Source organism: Strix aluco, chromosome 17 (assembly GCF_031877795.1).
Source record: "Strix aluco isolate bStrAlu1 chromosome 17, bStrAlu1.hap1, whole genome shotgun sequence".
NCBI classification, from domain to species: Eukaryota; Metazoa; Chordata; class Aves; order Strigiformes; family Strigidae; genus Strix; species Strix aluco.
This window is the reverse complement of record NC_133947.1, coordinates 8618971-8640157: the sequence shown is the minus strand read 5'-3', so window position 1 is coordinate 8640157 and position 21187 is coordinate 8618971. Positions and strand designations below refer to the sequence as shown.

The following is a 21187-nucleotide window of genomic DNA, read 5'->3' as shown; positions in this document are numbered from 1 at the left end:
GCCAGCATGGAGTAAAACAAGCTGCCTCACAGGTGCTTACGTGGCTACTCTGAACTCCAACACTGCTGCTCTGCTCCATGGATGCTTCAACCGAGTAGAAACACAACTGCAGAGATCAATCACTCACCAAGAAATGAGTTTCAGCTTATAGTGAAAGGTAAAGTAAAGCAAATCAATAGAACTAATGTTACAGAAATTGTCTTAATGGTTTGAAAATAATTATCAGGTCTGCAAATACCAAAGCCCTCCATGGACGAGTCACTGAGTGACTTGTTGTTATTAGGGCTGTATTTGAAGGGACAAGTTAACTCAGTAACCCTTCACCTCTGTGATTTCACCACTTTCTGTGATAGCAGCTCTGTGGTAGCTCTGCCCAGCCCAGCAAGAGCTCGCCTACATGAGCTGGCTTATGCCTAAAACACAGATGTCCACCAGCAGTGATGGACGTTCGGGCATGCACAGCTGCAGCAGGACTGACAGTTCCGAGGTGTGCGGACGTGCACAGGCAGGCAGCCGGGCCAAGCAGCACGCTGCTGTGGGGACTTGTTGGCTGGGGATCCTGGGGACATCTCACCGAGCACCTGTGGGCCTTTGGTGCCATTTCAGGGCCTCAGAGCAACACCCAGGAGAGGGATTTTTCTCACCTTTCCAGCACCACACCTACAAGACAGTGTTTTTTTTATCTCTAAGTAAGTGATGGCCTGTTGCTACAATTATTGGAGGGCTTTCAAATGTCTTTGCCTCCTCAGTGGTTTCAGAACTAATCAAGAGGCAACAAGAGAAAAAAAAGCTGCAAGCTGCTGAATGTGCAGGCTTGTCTGGATACGAGGTCCATTTTGAGGCATAACTGATCATTTAACAACATATCACCTCTTTGGTCCTCCCACACAGCTGCCTGGGGAGGAACTTGCTCCGGATGATGCTTTGAACCTGTGAAATCCCCTCCTAAAACCTGTCAAGTGCTGAATGTGACACAGATGAGGTGGAACCAAACCTCCCCGTGAAAAGCAGATACTTCACAGTTCTTGCTTCATTGCAGCTAATGACCTGCTGACACCAGTGGGAGTTTTTAGCCGGGATCGGCTTCTGCTGAGGAGAGCACTCAGCTATTCTGTTGGTAGCAACAGGGCTCTCAGGGGAACCCCACTGGTAGGGAAATGGCCAGTTATCTTAAAGCTGCTACTTACTAAGGCTTTCCCAGCGGGTTATTATTAACAGCTACCAGGCAGGAGAGATCTTAGGGGAGGGTCCCTGAGGACAAGGATTCCCAGGAGGCCATATCAAAAAAAAAGAAAAGAAAAAAAAAAAGACAATCCCAGCAGCACACAAAGGTGGGAGGTGGGACACAATCCAGCATGCTCCTTGTCAGGAGGGCACCTGAGTTTACCTGAGGCTGTGAGCTCTGCAACATGTGCAGATTGTCCGGGAGAAACTGAGATTATCATCTCTAGTGTGATTTTGCCTGCATTACTAATGCTGGCTGAACCAACTAATGTTTTTAACCATCTTCCCAGAACTGGGCTGAGATCAGGAAGTGCTACTGAAATGTAAAAACATTGCTAAATATGCAACTTACGTACTAAATGGAAGAGACTTATTACTCCAGATCACTTTATACTCTGCTTCCATGAGTTCAGAAAAGCACAGTCCTTAACATATCTCTCCAAATTGCCAGTATAACCAGTATTCCAAAAATAAAACTTTTTTTTTTGGGGGGGGGGGGGGGGAAACAAATACTTTTTTTTCTTGTAGGAGCTTTGCTGTCTGCTATGCAGAAAATTTTCATATTCTAATTATAAAAACCATAAAAATAAGCCACTTACACTAGTATTGCCACTCTTGGCTTTTTTACACCCCTAAGGCTCATCAAAGCAAACACATCTCAGCATAAATGCCTAGACATCTTAAACAAGCCATTGTAAATAGTCATTGCACAGGCAAATTAGGTGTGCACAAACAATTCAGAAAAATGTGGTCTTGTTCTGTAAGTCGTGACTAGATTTCTGCTTGAATGCTCTTTGATCATGGGCACAAATACAATGTGCAATTGTGGGTCTTAGAAATACCTGGCTAACTCATATTTGCTTTTCCTGTAGGAGAATCTGAGTAAGTGGGGTGTGATCTGCAGGGCTCCCTGCATGACCCAGGGACCATCCACCCTTTGCTCCGGACTCGTGCTGTTTTTGTGCACAGTGGATGTACGAGTTACACCTGGAGTTTCTCCACTTGAGTAGCTCCCCATTGCAGGCAGGAATGGGCTGTTTCCACTCAGAAAAGAAGTTGAAGGAGAAGCCAGGTGATCCTTTGCTGCAATTCCCTTCCTATCCACAGAAGCTGCAGTTCGCTGAACGTTTCCTTTAGCAAATGGGCCTTTGTTTCAGCAGGGACACGTTTGGGGTGGAGGCCACTATTGTTTCAGCCATCTGGTCCCATAAAGGATCGTAACCATTTCCTATGGAGAAAGGTGGTGGCTATTCTCCCTTCCCCATCACAGTGCCGCAGACTTCACACAGCTGCTAAAATGCTCGGATAGTTGGTATCTTCTCAAAAACATTGCCAAGAGATCATATGTACCCATCTCCTTAGCCTTACCTTGTTTAATCAATCCTACTGGTTTTTAAAAAGCTGCCATTAATAATTCACTACTCACAACTTCTCTTGATTTCCCATCCAAAATTGGCTCCTCTCTTATTCTAAGCAGTTGTTATTTAAGTAAAGCCTGCATCTCAATAAATAAAACACACATGAGAAACTCTTCAATGACTTTCTACACATGACTTATGGCAAGACAGGTTCTGCTAAAAGGGTGAGTCATTCAGCAAAGGGAGAGGAAAACTGCTCATTATGTATTTGTGAAATCCCCAAACCGCTGAAAAGGCACCATTTACCAACAAAAAGCATCACAGGATGCACATGAACCAGCAAAGTGGGTGGAGCCCTTCCAGAAATGACTGCGACACAGGGGGCACCTCATCGAGGCCTCTCTTTCTCAGGATCCAGTACGTTAAAATGAGTGGGAGGTGCGGGTTTCTCAGCTTACATGCTTATAGGATCTGTCCCTCAGAGATCAAAACTGCAAGTTTTCTTGTCCCTCAGGGGAATACCAGAACAACCTGGGCTTTCCCTGCTTCAGCAGCAGCGTCCTGAGCTGCACATCCTTTAGCAAGGATCCAGAAAAAACAATAACCAGGATGGGCCTGGGCCTCAAAAATCAAACCTCTTTCTCCATTTCAGTTGTGTTCCTGCCACAGCTCAGATCAGAGGACTGCAGTCACTCCTTTGGCAGGCAGGACTGGCCACAGTGCTAGGATCCAGCCCAGGTTTGAATTCAAAACCTCCAACCACCTGCCAGCTTGTAGATAACAAATTCTGGTTGTATCTCTACTCAAAAACCACTCCCAGGAAGGCAGGCAGCTTGCATGCTTGTGCATAAACAGGGAGGATGTATCTACGCCACTATACGCACACCTACACTGGCTCCCCTGCTCCCAGAAAAGACCTGCTAGCCAGAAGGATCCAGCAGCAACACACTAATAAATAAACTTTGCAAAAGCCCTGAAGTCCCTCGCTCTCCTCACAAGCTCTAAGCACCACAAAGAGCCACCAAAGCTGGTTTCAGGAAAGGGAGTGCATATAGGCAAGAGCTGCAGGTCACTCAAACGGCAGCACAGATCCAGCCAGTGAAGGAAGAGCAGAGCACCTTGTGTTGGGATTTTTCTCCTCAGGGCTAGCCTGGAGCAGAGGGACAAGGTGATCGTTGTTGCAAGAGACAGAGAAGGAGAAAATCTCAGGCGATACTTACAGCATTCAATGGGGTTTGATGCTGCTTGCAGAGAAATGATCCTGCCGTTGGACTCGGGGATGTGCACGCGGAAGACGAGCCGGACGCGGGTGTTCTTCCTGCCGATGTCCGTCTCTCCCTTGCGCAGCTCGATGTCTGCGTTCCTCAGCTTCAAAATCCCCGCACAGTCAATGCTGCCAAACACACATGCTGTTTAGCTTAACATTTCTGCTCTCAAGCAGCTTGGAAATAGGTGGCAGTCAAGAGGATTAAGCTGGTTTGCTTCGATCTCTGTGTTAAGAGCAGCTCCAAATACTTGTCCTGTTTAGGATCTCGATATTGCCATTTCAGCAGTTATAGGGGAAGAAACCCCAGACACACAGCAAGTGAGGGATGCTGCTGGGCCCCTCCCCAGAGAGTCTGGGCCCATGGTTCAGCATGTCCCAGCCGAGGGCTAGAAGTGGCCTTTACTCTGGCGCCAGCAGAAGCCAGTCTCCAAACATTATAACCCCGAGTCTTATTCCCCTCCTGTGCTAAGCACGAGAGTGCACGTGGCAGAGCCCACCCCGGCACAGTGGGGCAGGGAGAGTGAACCACAACAAGAAGTGCACACTGGGGCAGGCAATAAGTTGAGCCTGTGCCGCAGACTTCTAAGAGAGAGAGCATTAAAGCCTCCTCTGCCAGCTCTCCAAACAGCTCAGTGCCCGCAGACTACACAGCAGCTATTGCCTGCACGTGGGCAAATTAGTTCAGCTCCATGGGGAATCACAGCAGTTGAACCAGCTAATTGCATGCACCATCCCAGCACGTTTTCCCCACAGTTCGTACTGCAAGCATTGAATTCAACTCCAAAGCAGGAACCAAACTGCTCTTTCCTCCTTTCGGACAAGGTAGGTGCTACTACTAGAACTGGGCTCTCCAGCCCTGGCCCAGGTCACCATGTCATCCTCCAAAGCCCTGGAATGTTGTTCCCAGCCAAGGCCATAGCCTGGCAAAGCAGAAAACGGTTCTCTGCTCCCATTCACCGTGTCCCTGCACAAAGGGAGAACGTAGGGAGCAGGATAGGGCTGAGCAGCAAAGGATTAGGATTTCTTAAACCCGCACTGCAACTTAATAGTGGTGTAAGTGCAGGTTAACTTCTTAAGAGTTCAGTGTAACCTAGCAAACAAGCCTGTCTACATTAAGAGAATGCAACAACTAATATTTACAGAATCTGAGATCTTCAGCTCAGCAATAGTCCTCGGAGGCTGCAGTGAGCGCTGTTATTAAACAGGCACTGCCAACCCATTCTGGTATCAGTTTTAAAGACACACCATTTTTCCTCTTTTGATATGAATTAAAGTTACGTTTTGGGAGACATAAACCCCAAGCTGTTTCCTACAGCCACACTGTTCCCTGCCATTGCATGTGTGCAGGGGTTTATTACTCCAGGGTTACTCGTTAGGAACAGACAATTGTGTTCCACTCAGCACTTGGCAGCTTAAGTTTGAGATGTGGACTTTTATTTATTTCCTTGGGTGCAGAGGGAAGGAGAGGCTTGAAGGAAAGGGAGGAATAAGGTCTATTTTCTGAAAAAAGATATATAAAGAATGTGGATTTTGCGATGAAGTAGGGGGGCTTAAAAACATAACTTCTCTGCCAATTTTGTCAGTATCCTCTGAAGGATGGAGATACAGCTCTTCCCTCTGCAGAGCAATCACTCTCATGCTGCCTGACACACATTCAAGCCTGAAGCTTCAGATTGGTGCCCACTCCATCCCTCTGCCTCCATAAAACTGGAAGGAGTAATACAGAAAAGATGTGCCTGTACTTGCTTTTCTGTTAACCTATTACAAGAAGAGAGTGCGATTTCATGGCCAGAGCACTTGGCTGAGTTCAGAAGAGATGTTTTCTGTTCCATTAAATGTTGTAAAATGAATTGTACACCTTTCCTCCACTGTCTACTGCTTCTTGCTTCTCATTGCATCCCTGCAGCATAAGAACTTGACATTCAAGTCTTGTTTTCCTTAGTACCCTACAAAACCATTCTGACTTTGGAGATGACAGATGATTACAATATAGTCACCGCAGCAACTGGGGTAAAGAGCAAAAATGCCTGCATGGCCAGCTGATGAATGGTAACTCTTTAAGCAGCTATAACCCAGGTGCTTGTAACTGCTGCTCATACTTTTGTAAAAAGGGCCTTACACTCATATATCATCCTGATGCTTTGGAAAAGGGAGTCCCTCCAGAGCAGGCATCATTATTCATTTAAGTGACTCTTTTCCAAAGAGAAGGAACTTCACGTGCCAATTTAATCCTCCTCAACTTTGCTAATAAAAAGAAATACGCTTACGTTGCTTTCATGTTGTTTTTGGGTTCCAATGGGATCTCTAAAACTTTGGTGTTGCCAATGATTTTTTCATAGCTGGTGGTGGTGACAGTTTTTCCCGTAATGCGATGGACTTGATAGAAAGCATGAGGTTTAAGTATCCGTTCATCTGCTGTCCCGATGAAGATCTGAAGACCCAAGGGTTTGTTCTCCATGTAACCGTGAAGCTGTCAAGACATTGAAAATCTATTATCACACACAGGGCTTGCAATGCCTTTACGTCAGGAAACCAAATAGATCTACAAACATATATACAGATATGGAGATACATGTAGTCATAAAAATATGTGTAGTACAGACTTTTTCCTACTCTCAGAGACAGACACGCTCTTAAGAGTATTTGCTGGTGTCCATGATACGTAGGGAAGGGAGCTAATGGAAAAAATGTAATTAATGGTTATAATATTAAACATATCAGGAAGAAAAAAAATCCAGACAAGCTCTCCATTACCAGAAATTTGTTGGTTGTCTTCAGAACAGATTGATAAATCCCCTCAAAAGATATAGTTTTGAGTACACTTGTTTAATTTGCAGTGACTGATTTCTAAATGAGGTTCAAAAGATTTTTCTCTGTGGGGTGAATAAAGCTGCATTGACTCCCTGCACTTGCATGCTTGGGTAGTGATTCCTGCTTCTCATCAGCAGGAAACACAGCAAGGACAGAAGAAAGTCTCCCACTTGAATTCCTGCAGATATATGTGGTACTCCCTTATGCACCTTCTCCAGACCTTATCAAACCCAATGGAAAATGCCCATTGACATAAGGGGCTTTGAATTAGGCCCTATGTGACATCCAACTTGCAAACGCTAGTTTCTGTCCAGCCTAACATTCAGTAAAATGACTTGGCCTCAGCTCAGCTTGTGATTCCTACTTCAACTGCAGTTTAAAAATAATTTCCCCCCCCCAAACAGGAACTATCTAGTGAACGTGTCTGCAATTTTGAGAACTGAAATGCTAAACTATGTATAAACATTTCAGAAATTAATGATCCCTGCTATATCCCTTTCTCTGGCCTTGGCATGTGCAGTCTTGCTCAGCTCACATCCATTTCAAACCCAGCTGGAAGGACTGTCCTTCCAACTCCTCACTTTGCTCAAGTCACCCCAAGCTTCACATCTCTCCAGCTTTACCTGTGTCCCTCACACCAGACATAAGCTGCCTGCCTTCATCTTCAAAGCTCTGCTCTTCTCTTTGCCCTCTCAGCTCTTATTTTCTACTCAGTTATCAACATCTATTCCCAAATTTCCCAAATTCAGCCCCAAACACCAGCACCAGCTTCCTAAACACTCACAACATTGTGTTTTCTGCCCATCAGCCTCTTCCTCCAGGGAGGATATTCCCTTTTAATATCTACATCTCCGCCCTACAAATCTCCCTGCCTGCAGAATTCTTACATAGTCTTAAAAGGAAATATGTTCTTGTTCTCCAGAAATCAATTCTGTGGACTGGTGTTAATTCACTGCTCTTTGAAACTCATCCTTCCCCCAGCTGTTTGTTCACTCCAGCCATTTCTCTTGCATTGCATCAAAATACTATCCATACAGGTAGAGATGGCATTTTTAGTCTGTGACTGTACAGTACCTGGCACAAGGATGTCTTCACTGACCTTAGAGATTGGGGCTTCTAGAGTTCAAGGACATAAACAGACTCTTTTGCACTAAATAACATTTTTATAAACAGTGTTTGCTACAAGAGAAGCAAGAAAGCCAGAATGCCTCCATAGGCCAGGAGACAAGGAAATTTCTCCTTCTTTATTAACATTCAAAATTACAAATCAAACCATTCTAAAATTCTCACATAACCAAAAATGAAAAACAGACATTTATCTACCGCATAGCCAGTGATCTAGCTGAAAGGGAACTTTATGGTCTGAGACATGCTAAATTTGTTTTCAATTATTTCGTCCACATACAAAACCTTGATGAAGCCATACAAAGCAAATAGTACTGGAAGATCAGAGAAAAGGAAGATTAAGCTAATGGTATTCATGGCCAAACCTTTTTTTTTTTTCTTTTTTCTTTTCACCACTCAGCAGGAGGTATCTTTGCATAGCAGGATTAATTCCCCCCTGGAAGGGGACCACATGCAGCATCAATGCAATCCTGGCAACCTTCCTCCAGTATGGCAAATGTAAAGCGACACTCACTCTTCTGAGCTATCATTACTCATCTAGCACATATTTGCAAGGCATACAAAGACAGGGTCTATGCCCCAGAGACCTTACAACCCAAGGGCCCGAATTTGCAGCCTCCACTTGTATGAATAGCTCCATTGAAGTTCACAGGCCTCAAGTAGGGCTTGTGCAAGAAAGAATTACAGAATCCAGCCCAGCTGCAGCTCAGACACCTACCATAGCTCACTCGCACAAGCGCTTCGGGAGATTGTGAGGATGTAAAATAGGGTACAAGACTTTGTGCAAACATGCCAGTTGGCTCTGGGAGCGAGGTGGAGGAGGAGCGGAGCTGGACTCCCAGCACAAGGGTTGGTACTGGAGGAGCAGTGTTGCCAAGAATGTGATAAATACCATGGCAGCCATGGGGAGATTTAGAAATGTATAGAGTGTATAGAAGATTAAAGGCGACAGAGGTCAAAATGATAGATCTGCTGGGAACAGGCATGAATGTAGGAATCAGACCCTGTTTATCCACGGAGGCCCATTAAGCCCAGATCCTCTGGGAGCCACATTGAAACTCATCCTAAGTACGATACTTTCAAAACCCAAGATTTCCTGGCCTTCAATGAAAACCCATTGTATGACCAAAAGTCATCTTGTCTTTACAAGGGGAGAGGGAGTAGTTTTTAAGTACTGAGCATGTTTATTGTCATGCCTGACAGAGTAATTCTTTGTGGATCCAGCTACAATGACAAGAGGATCCTTTGGACGACTGGAACGGTTATTACAGTGACAGCAAAGCAGCTTTCCCTCTGCCCTCTGTCCAGGCAGAACAAAATCCCAGAGTTATAGGTGGGATTCTGGAACAGAGGAAAACAGATAATAAATTACAAAAGATAATTTGCCCCCTGTGAGCAAAGTCAGTAGCAGCTATAACAGAACTGGCTACGTACACAGTTTTTAATGCTGGCCATCTTTAAAAGTAATTTTAAGTGGTGTTTTTGCACATGTGTAGAATGAGCTCACAAGGTCAAACTATTCATGGTCTTCTAATAAAATGTACGTCTGTGTGTGTCTGTATAAATGTATACATACTTAAGAACAAGGGAATTGATTGCCTGTTCATATGGCAATGTTTGTATCATCTGCTGGACAAGAGGGTATAAAACACATAGTAAAAGGCCTTTTGGTCCTTCATAGGACCAGATTTTAAATCAACTGTTTGATCAGTGGAAGAAAGTAGCATAATTATTGGGTAATTTATGACAATTTATGGCAATACTTTGGGATGACATCACTGTAAAATAAAAATAGCATTATAAAATGCAAATAGAAAAATATATGTAAAATAGTCAAGTATCTCCATTTAAAATGGTGTGTCCTTGAGTTAATTGATTATGCTTTAAAGGATAATATAGGGGATTATTTACCATAAGCATTTCCATCTACCTTTTACTTGCTAAAAACACATCAGGATGACTTAGGAACAAAAAATGAAGATGGACAGCCCACAGAAATGCTCCAGGAACTTTAAAATCAGCATTTTACACCCAGCTCTGCCACCATAGCTTTGGTCATGTCATATAACCTCTCTGTTTACCCGTAACAGGGGAACAGTGGTGCTAACCCTACTTTGCAGGGACAGACACGAGCTAGTATTTTGTGCTGCATTTTTATATAGAAAAATTAATTGTGAGCTAGAATGAAAGAATGCATTAAAGCTATGTTTCAGATATATGTCTCCCTCAAAACTGAACTATGAGAGACTGCCACTCTCAATAAACACTCACCTCCTCTATGCTAGGCAGCTGCTTTAGTATTTAACCATAACGCTGATCTTTTCTTTGGCGAAGCAAAGAAGGAGCAAAAGTGACTCTTAAAGAACCTTACAGAGAAGTGAAGACTTAAAACATTTTTTTAAATAATAACTTTGAAATTCATTTTTTCCTCCCTTAGCAACAACCAAGCTGCTCAAAAGTCTCAGTTTTCCAGTCCTACTCTTCTGCTCATCTCACGGGAAGGAGAGGGCAGCTCGCCCGGCAGCTGCCCGAGGGGAGAGCGCAAAGCCCTGCGACGGGAGTTTGAGCAGAGACGAGAACAGAGGATCAGCCCCACGCCAAGGTGTTCCTTTACTCTTTTTCACTCTTCTTTCCGCGAAGAAAACGAAATCATCTGGATTTCAGTTTCAAGAAAGTGAGAATCAAGAAAGATTTATGAATACAGAACTCTGGGAGGAAATATTTTTGTGTATTATAAGGTGACCTATTCACAATAAAACTCCCCCAAACTGTATACAGATCGAGCTGGAAAAAACCCAACTCCTTTGAGTCACATTTGCCACAAGGGGAAAGAGAAGCCAGACATGATGTGTACCTTTCCATACTCTATTTTGGGATTTTAAGATCCTATTTCTTTCAGTTGAAAGATTTTTCTTAAACTTTGCTTTTGCATAACTCTTATAATATTAACATAGCCAGACATGGGCTGGTCTGTGACCTGAGGAAATGCAAAGCACTTTGGCAGATAAACAAATAACATCATTCAGAAAACAAGGAGACTTTTCTTGTTTGGTTTGCTGCTATGATTGGGTTTTTTAACAAAATGGAAATGTGTGGCATGATTAAAATCATCGGCTCACCTTTGCATAAATAGAATTCATTCATTCTGCACTCCATCCATGGATCAATACCAGTCAAATTTGGGAAAAGGAGGTATTTAAGTGCCATTTTCAGGAAAGCACATGTAATTCTGCATGCAAAAAATGAGCAGATGTGCCTTCAGCTGCCACATATCAGCAGTCCAGCTACCCACCTGAACACAGTTCCTGTGGCAGTACTGGCAACTGCCACCATTGAGACCACACATTAGGCATATGAAACACTTTTTTTTTTCCTGCACTATTGCAAAAGTCAGGTCTTCTTACAAGCTGAGACTCCAGCTCCAAATACACAAGCATTTAAAGCCAGAGTTTAAAATTTACATCTAAATCAGTCCCTACCCTAGTGTTCAGATGTACCAAACCCTGCATGCATCCCCTCAGTTGGCACTGCCTCTGGCTGGGGGGATTTAAAAACACAGGTTCACCTTTGCTGTGCTGCATGAAGAGCAACTCTCTTTGCACAAGTGAAGCCTGCAACACTGCTTAGTTATGCCGTCTGGTAACCAAGTGATAAATTGACAGCAGAGTCAGAAAGAAAGGTGAATACCTTAAAGATTCTGTAGAATCTATCACCTACAGATACAACATATGCATATTCAGGGGGAATTTAGTGAAACCTTCAGAATTTAGATCTTTGAATCTTGGACACGTTTACTTGAGATTAAATATTATTATATTTTGTATGGAATTACATTAGTAGCAAGAGGAAGAAGGATTCACAGGAGATAAGTAAGATAATTTTTTTATTCTTAAATGGGGAAGCCAGGGCAGAGAGATGCAGTGATTTGCTGGGTCCTGCAGGGGACAAGCAGCCAAAGTGCAGTGAGAAACCCAAGGTCCCCACGTCCCCACGCTCTGCCTTACTGCTGGGGTTGCCGACCTTGTTCTGCAAACGGCACAAACGTGCGGTAACACTGCTCACTGGCCACAACACCTGTTTCCACTAGTACTGCAAGCCTTTGCCTTTTTAACTGACGGGTTTCAAGGCCAAATTTTCTTGGGGATTTCTAGTTTGGGTGTTGCACATCTGAAAGGCTGCATGCCAACAGTGATGGACTTTGCAAGACAAAAGATCTTACGGGCACCCTTGAAGTACCCAGCAAGAACATTGCCCTGTGTGATACAGACACCAGTTGCCTTAGAGAGTAGAAAGGAGTAATTTGTTTCCCATTCATCCCAACAGAGCTTTGCTCATCAGGAATTTAGGGCTTTCTCCCCTGGGAGGTATAAAGCTGCATCTTTAAAGCTGATTGCACACATCTTCCTGTCTAGACAACACAAGCTACTGCCAGAAGGAAAGTATAAAATTGGGGAATGAATTCACTAGTCTTGGTTATTTTATTTGCTTGAAAGTAATCAGCTCTCTTGCTTGTTTCAGCTCACTGTAACATGAGGCTTAGTCCATTAACCGCTGCATATTACTTGCTATCTCCCGGTGGAAGTCACTCCAGCTTCCCCCCTGAACGGGGTGTGCATGTGTGTGGTCAGCTTTGAGAACAGCACCGGGGTGATTCAGCTAGACCATCCCCGACTGGTAGTGAAAAGTGGGAAAACAGAGCTCAACTAGCAACATTTAATTAGAAGCAAATACAAAGCCGCGTGAGAAATCGCTTCCTCCTACTGCTTCCCTTTTCCTGCTGTACACAAGAAGATAAGAAAGCACTGAGAAGCTCGCCAGGAGAGGCACGCGGTTGCAGCACCGGCTGCCCTAGGAAGGAGCCCCAGCTCGCCCAACGCCCACCTTCCTCTAGAAACAGCGAGAGCTTTTGACATCACAAACTATTCCCCTGCTCAGACTCTTCATCAGCTCCGAGGCTGTTTTACGTGCCAGCAAGCATTTTCAGACACTCCACAGCGGACAAAATGAAGATGTGCTTGTCGGAATAGCCCCAACTTAGCCCAGTGTTTCTGTCGCGCCTATTCAGTTCCCTTCCTGGTGGAAGCAACTTTGCATCGTGGATGTGATCGTTAATTCTCATCATTAATACCCTTTGACTGCAACAATTTCAAGGACTTTTAGAGGGTCTTTACTTAACAATACTCCTGCCAAGATGGAAAATTTCACTGTATTGTCTTGGGGAGAGTGGCATATCAATAGCTGTCAGTAATTAAGACAAAGACCTCATCCAGACACCGTATCATGTAGCAACTTGCCTGCCTGCTTCAGTTAGAGCTGACATTGAGCAATAAAGTTGCATCTTGTCACATGTTTTTGTTCAATTTAATGTACTTGGGACACAGCAAATGAACGCAAACCAGAAGGAAATCTCTGTCTTGGTTCTTTTTGCTCCTTACCGAAGCAGTCTGAAAAGGCCTCCAAAGATAATCCTTTGAACATCTGATTCTGCTAAATGATGAGTTTTATTATACCCAGTTTTAAGTGTTTCTTATTTTGGTGACAATTTTGTCAAAATTCCAAGGACTGAATCTCGTTTGCTCTGCTGCTCTTTACAGTAAATGACAACCAGACTTCCAGTGTCTAACTGGGATGTCTGCTTCCACATGAGGTTAAAATACAGGTCTGGGACAGAGACTGCAGCTCTCAGGAGAAAGCAGTTGGTTTTGTTCCTGACTATCCTGACACTGACCTTACATTCCAGTGTAAGCAAGTTCCTTCTTCCCTGTGCCTTAGTTTCCCTACTCCTGTGAACTGCTGATCCTGTTTTCAAGATGCTTTGACTATTTTGGCTGAAAGCTTAAAAGAAGAGGCACTATGCATCTGACTACTGCACGTGTACAGATATGGGGATTTGGAGATCAGATTTTCATAGCTGTGTGAAAATATGAACTTTTTCATACTAAGAAAGCCAGCTGTGTAATTAAACAGCTTCCATGTACATTCATGACAAAAGATTTATACTTCCCCCAGCATGACAAAACTCTCTCTGCCACAAGTAAATCAGAGGGTGCAAATCTGCTGATTTTGACAGAATCTCACTGGGGGAGTTTCTCAGCACGGGGCTCTGCCACCAGTTACTGAAGTCGTTCCCTTGCCTGCTGTCGGAGGCACTGTGGGAACCAGCCTCTGCCCAGCTGGAGCAGAATGGAGGGTGGCAAGCAGAGCTGCTTTCTTATCACCTAACCTTGCAGCTTCCTCTGCCACAGTCAGTTCATCCTTCCCGGCAGAAAGGCAAGGCAGCAATGCTTCAGGTGCAGCCCCGAGAGCATGATGCTGTGCAACTGGGATGTGGCACAAAGCTTGAGAGCAACCATGCTGACAAGGGGGAAGATGCGACAGCAGTAGCAGTAAGAGCATCTTGGAGTTACTCGGTTCAGCCTGAGATGATTGATTTGACTGCAGTGAACCAAATCCCCAGAGCTGAGCCCTCTGCCAGGGCTTAGTGCTGGGCATCTTGAGAGGCAGGTTTGGGGTCCAGGAACCATACCATGGACTTTACTCAGGCACTGGCTATCTGACTGAATGTCAGCCAGATTTTGGAAAGGATCTTGGCCAAACAGCATTTTTGGGAAAATGAAAAAGGGAAGGAAAAAAAAAAAAAAAGAAATAAAAGCAAGCCCCAGGAGCCTCTCTCCTCCCCAATTTCTTTCTCATGCTGAAACCCACAACACAAGGCATGCTCAGAGAGAATAACTCAGGTATGCTGGAAGCATCAGGGTTTCAACAGTTGTTTCAGAATGAAATAGAGACCCTAGAAAATTTTCACTGAGCAGCATCAGGCAGGAGGAGTCCAGTCTCTTTTCCCCCAAACAGCCATTAGCCCTGTAGCACAACACTCCCCCCAGACACGGGAGACCCAGGTGCGAGTCCTCGCTTGGCGCGAGGCTCTTCCAATTCAATAGACATTGGTCTTGAGAGAGGAAGGGAGGAACTGGAGGCTTAGCTGGACAGTGAAAGCTGTGAACAGAGAGCTCAGATGTGAGTTTACAGGACACTATCCACCCTGCATGAACATCTCCTGTGGATACTCAAGCGCGCCCTGAATGGGATAAGTTATGTTGGCGTTACTGCTGAGCTGGAAGCGTCCGCATTCACAGCAAACAGCCATAAATTCAAACTTTGCTTTACTGTGCACTGAATCCCCCATGTGCAGTCCTACAATGAGAGCGTACATGAAAGAGTAGCCTAAATCTTGCATCCGCCTAATCCAGGCATATTTCTAATCCAAGGAATAACCCAAACCTTCTGCATAGCACAGGCATCACCCTCAAACCATCTGGTATGCTCTCCTTCCCCTCACCCCCGCCAAACTACTTTCCATCAAAAGCAATGTATTCTGTATTGGGCTCAAAAGTTTCAGTGAGGGCTTTTCATTCACCTCTAACTCAAAGCAGGTTGGCACATGGGAAAATCTCACTGCTCCCTCAAGGTACATGGTTCACTGATCATCTGCCCTGCACCTCTGCATGCCAGCTGCACCATGGAGCAATCCTGCCTGTCCTTCTCTTTGGGGTGAGCTGCACTCACTCAGCCATAACATCTGGGTGACAGCATCTGTTTCACACAGGGGTATGCAGACCCAGTTTAAAGACTTTAAGCAACAGAGGATACAACTTATCTCCAGTTAAATTCTCCCCGTAGCTAATTATCCTCACTCTTACTCAGCAGCTCTCTTCTTGCGTTAGAGAAAGCACTTCCTCTAATCTTGGTTTATCAGATATTATATTTGATATTCACTGTTTTTCAGTCCAGAATCGCATCTAAACAAAAGCAAATTTCAGGTTCACCTGTGTTTTCCTACACTACTTCTGATTTATCTAGCAATTTCATTTCCTTGGTGGCTCCACTGAGCTTTTAGACAAATAGATCTCAACCTACAGCCATGATACCAGAACACTAGCAATACAGTGTGAGGGATACTGACCTACCCTTACATTTGATGGGATATTAGTTTTGAAGAAAATTTTCCAGATGTACCTAAAATCTGCATTTTTGGCACTGCATATCTATCCCTGCCTTAGCATATATAACAACAGTAAACATACGCACAACACAACAGCTCAAAGCTCAGGAGGCTCCTACAATCATCACAGTTGTGCAAACAAGCCCAGTAGTCCTGCAGGTAAATCAGGCATGAAACATGCAGTCAGTCTGTCATATGCCATTCTTGAGTTGGGGGCAGAAATCCCTGCAAGAGTCAAAAGCTTCTGAGAGCCTGTGCGAGGCTCCCGCTCACTAAAAAAGGGAAGTGAAGGCCACAAGAATGATACAAAGATATTGCATAGCACGATCCAGCTTCACTGCACAAGTCCAGCACAGCCTGCCCACGGAAGTGCAAACATGTAGGGCTTCATCCCGGACCTCAGACTCCTCTTATGCTAAACAGGGGCAGTTGGGAAGATGGGCAGAAAAGAACAAACTCAACTCCTCTGATGTGCCCTCAACAGTAAATCTTCCTGGGCAGGCTGGTTTGGGTTTCAGCAGGAGCACGTCTCCAGCCCAACGGTATCTGTGAGAGTGTGAATCATGGTACCAAGCTGTGATTTGGTTTTGTGTTTCCATCACAGGTTCTGGTTTCACTAATGCTTAAAGGAATTAGTTGAAAGTTGGAAGTCACATACAGTTAAAAGTCAGGGCCCCATGGGAAACCTAGGCTAGAAAACAATGTCTCCTTTGACTTCGAAACCACAAGAAAACACATACGGCAAAACTCAGATATAAAAGGAAAAGTGGAACATACGTTTGTTGTTGTAAAGCAGCGCCTGTGTGCTCCATTAACAACTCTACCATTCCAGCTTCTTTTGAATTTAAAAAAAAAAAAAAAAAGGCAGTGAAAGTCACCACAATTTTACAAGTTAAAACCCAGGGGAAAGTTGGGTCAGCTGTACTGAACAGGAGCCCCTCTCCATACAGCTTTCCTGCTTTAAAGAGGAGAAGTGAGGAGGAGACTAGCACACACAGGCACATGATGGGTCGAGGGGACCTGCTGCCCTGCACTTGAGCACTGGGGTTTTGTAGACCTGGTCTATGTTTGGATGTTGTACCAAGTTAAGTAGTTGGGTAATATATTTAATTTTCACCAGTCAAGCCAGTAAAGGAGATGTAACTATGGCAGTAGGATGATAGCTGATAACAGAATTACCTCCTCCCCATTGCTTCTGAAATTAAGCCCATGGGGGGACATCCTTTTCCATGTTCACTGCTGCCAGTGGAAGGCGACTTGTGCCCAGTTTGCCCATTACCGCTGTGCTGGAGGTTACTGCTCCTGAACCTCTGTTAAAGGAACTGTCAACAGCTTTTGATGCCACATGTGCCAAGAACAGAAGAGACTGAAGACCTCACTGATGTCCAAGACATCTGCATTAGCAGGGCTTTTGTTAAATAAATACAACTCCCAGGTGATTTTAGGATAGCAGCAGCAGCAGGCAGGGACTGAAGTCTCAGTCCACTTGTGATATTTCCCCCTCTTGCTGCAGTGGGAGATGGGGAAGGAGCCAGCCCTGATGCTCTGACTTGAAGGAAATATTCCCTCCTCACTCCCAGCCCTGTTACTCAGTTTAACCCACCACATTTGACCAAAGACCACAGAACCCAGCAGCAGCCAAGGTAAGTCACGGGGATGTTGCCTTCCTGTCTGCAGGGGACCACAGCTTGCGGGGGGCAGAGAAAGGTGCTGCCCATCAGTGCACGGTGGCTGGGGAGCCTGTGTGAGCCGCGGGCTGAGCCCTGCCGGTGAAGGAGAGACCAAGCATGGGGCTCCCACTTCCTGGGGAAGTGCCCAAACCACCTGAGCTGTTACCAAAGGGTGGGAGGCAGCGGCCCAACCAGCCCCACCAGCCACCGAGACTGCTCTCTGCAAAGGTCCCGAACAATGCTCATCCCAGGCACGGGCTCAGCCAGCTCCATGTCAGGCTGCCCAAGCATCTGAAACCTCCAGCTGAAGGAAGGCGCAAACTTTCTGGCTGAGGAGTCTTTCCCCACCCCAAGTCAGGGACCATTGATGCAGGATGTGCTCTGGGCAAGGTGCTGCCTTGCAAAATGGGGGCTGGAGTGACCAACCTCCTCAGCTGCTTTCGAACACTGCAGCCTCGGGTTGTGCTGAATGGATTTGATTATCTGACACAAGCAGTGGAAAAAAGCAGGTTTGTTGATGAACAAACTGTGGTGGAAGTGAGAGAAACAAAGTGAGAGATGCAAATGAGCTACTGATTACTTATGTGCTGGTTTTCATTCAGAAGTATTTAAGCCTTTTGTAAAGATAAGTTAGAGAAGCAATACATCAGGGAAAGATTTGCTAAGATGGCAATAAAAAAACCCAAAATGCCAGAGTCAGGCACACTCCTTTGAGAATATAACTATAAATTACTGTGCAGAAGAGCTATGTAAAACACCAGCTTCCTCAAGGATTGTTTACAGCAAGGTAAGTCCAAAACACATAGGTGCTTGGGGAAAAAAAAATAGAAACAGTAAGAAAACAAAAAAGAAGTAAAAAAGCATATTATTTACTTTTTGACCCCAAGACTTATCTGAGTTCACGTAAACAGATCTTTAACAAAACAGTATACCTCAGCTTCTCTACATTCCATGGCAGATGCACATCTGAAATCGATGCCCTGTGTCACCACTCTCAATTATGTGAGGTGAATGCAGCAGTAAATCACACATTTATCTCACAGTGATCATCTCCAAGGACCCCAGAGGACTTCAGAATGTGGGAAGATTATGATGTGAAATGGATTTGTCTCATTTATACCCCTGGGCTGCAACACATGTAAAGGCAACCACTTCTAAAGAAACAAGTACAGATCAGCTATCCAGAGTACAGCTGAGCAGTTGATTTATGCAAATAATTGTCCATCTTCCCTAAAAGCTTATCCTTATCCTTCCCTCAAAGGAACTAGAAGGGAAAGAGTTGTGCTTAGAACTCCCTGAAATATCACACAATTGTGTGAAGTATCATTTCCATCTTGAAAAAAAATCTGTCTTCAATGCAAAGCAGTAGGACAAAACCAGAACCACTAAGTTTAATGAATATCTTCAAAATAATATTTTTAAGGGACCATAGACTCTGCTTGACCATGGGGTAAAGCTCATCCAGACCCAAACTTTGCTACTGAAAAGTTCTTTCCTTCTCATCACTGCCTTAAACAGTTCAAAAACAGTAGAACCTTTGCTGAAGAGCTGAAAATCTGATTCTCCCTGAAACAGAGGGGTTCTTATCACCACATTTTCCTGTAGGCAGTAGGTGAAAGACACCTATGCCAGCATCCAGTGTTACTCAACTGCTACCACGTGCCCTGTTTCCCCTGGACAACAGGAGAGTGAGCAATGCCAACAACCTAAAAATTTTACTTTCTTTAATAGGTGGGAGCTCCTAGAAGGATTCTTGAAAACAATGCTGGGAGAGATCTCAAGGAATCATCTAGTTCATCTCTCCTGTCCCAAGCAGAATTCAAATATATCCATGTCCTTGCTAGCAGATGTTTGTCTAAGAGCATGCAAATATGGGCATTTTACCCCTCTGGGCAGGGCGTGCTGCCGCAGGGTGAACTTGGACAGAGTTACGTTTGTGTTTCTGTTGCCACCTCTATCCCAGTCACATCCATAAGCTCTTTACATAGGAGCAGTCACTGCCTTTCCTAATGGACGGTGTCTTCCAGAGCCTTAACCGAAGCAGTTGGATACAAATAAGCAGCTGTCCCCAACTTTGGTGAAAAAGGGTTGGAAACCAATCGTGCCTACCCCTCCTCTGCAGTCTCAGTGACCAGGTGGGCCTGCAAGATGGTAGGTGCATGCAAACTTCACCTTTGACCTTGCTGCGCAGGATTTCCTTGCTGTTCTTAGTGACTTAACATCTAGAGGACATTCACAATGGCATTCAACTTACATCCCTAAAATAGAAGCCCAAGTTTCTCTGCAGCTAACAGCAATCTGTAGTTTCCTCCCAAAAGTGACTCAGAACACCTAAACTGGGAGCCTACCCTTCTCCATGTGACTCTAGATGGTCTCTGAAGTTAGATGGTGTGAATACTACATGGCATGCATGGCTTCTCTCTTCCTCCCCTAGACAAATGAAGCAAATGCCCTCTTCCACGTGGCCCATCTAGCCAGAGGTTTTGATTAACCAGACTATCCTGCCATACTTGGAGTACACAACTAGTGCACAGTCTTGTGCACAAACTCTCAGGGCTAGACATGTGAAGAAGAGGAAGCAGCATCAGAAAGATAAACCACAAGATAAGGCCTAGAGGATATGAGATCTGCTGGTCTGTAGCTTCAGAGCACCCAAAAGAAGAAACTTGCATGCAAAACGCAGTTTTCAAAAAATAAGTATTGCAGACCAACACCATGCTGCAAAAACTAGCCACCATCTCTTCCTCCAGAAGGTTCAGCTGGATAATTAGTCACATGGAAGGTTCATTTCATAGGAACTTTTTTCTAAATCATTTTAAAAAAAAAAAGTTATATTTTAGAAAAGGTAATCAAAACAGTGGAAAAGCAGTATATCAAAAGTGGTTGTAAAATGTATGGAATGTGAATGGGACTTGCAGCTTTAGTATAAATCCCACCACTCCATTGGGCTTCTCCCACTCAGGGCAAGCTTGGCTTCTCAATGTTTAAGTCCAAATGTCTAAGAGACAGCACAGGATTCAAGAAAGTTGCTATGGACAAGTCCTAGTGCTCCAGAAAAATCCCAAGGGTAGTGTGTTCACATCTGTCATTTGAGAAGTAGCGCCAGGTCTGCAGTCAGCAGGAGAACCCCAGCCCTGTCACCCCCGGGTCAACACTGCCATTCCTGCTCTGGGGCTGAACACAAAGAGAACCTGTTGAAACCAATTTAATTTCATTTCCTTGCAACCAGTTGCCTTTAACTCATACAACCTTTCCTCAGCACGGCACCTTCCTTTTAAAAATCTCTCCTGTTCCATTTTCTGTGTTTCTGTACTGTTTGCATCTGACAAGAACACAAAATTCACTGACGGGAAAGAAGAAAAACAGAAAGAAACCTCGAAGCCAAATAACTTACGACATGAAAGCTTTGGATTTTACTAGCCCTCCTGAGTTTCAGATGTCATAAACCATACAGGTGCAACTATCTCATTGCTCAGCACTCATATGAACCTTGTTATGTTAAAGTGAACACAAATCCAACAAATACTTCCAGGTTTATAATAAACCTTCATAAAGAAACTGTCCATGTTTTCCCCATATGCAGGCACAGCTGTTCAGAGGCAAATCTGCTCAGGAAGCTAACATGGATCTTTGAATTTATAGTTTAAGATCCTTAAGCTTGATGGCAAATTATGATAAAACTAGGAATATCAGTTCCTGTCTCCAACAGAAAATATAAATCCCTCTTTGA

General features: G+C 44.4%; 1 protein-coding gene across 3 annotated transcripts in view; it reads right to left on the bottom strand.

Annotated features, from left to right (window-relative positions):
- Positions 1-21187, bottom strand: part of NFATC2 (nuclear factor of activated T cells 2) — a 94335-nt gene that overhangs the window by 59490 nt on the left and 13658 nt on the right. For all 3 annotated transcript variants that reach the window (XM_074843095.1, XM_074843094.1, XM_074843096.1), the window contains exons 4-5: positions 6117-6319; positions 3803-3975 (exon numbers count right to left, since the gene is read on the bottom strand). In XM_074843095.1, the coding sequence (XP_074699196.1) occupies positions 3803-3975; positions 6117-6319 (376 nt within the window). The remainder of the gene's footprint in view (positions 1-3802; positions 3976-6116; positions 6320-21187) is intronic.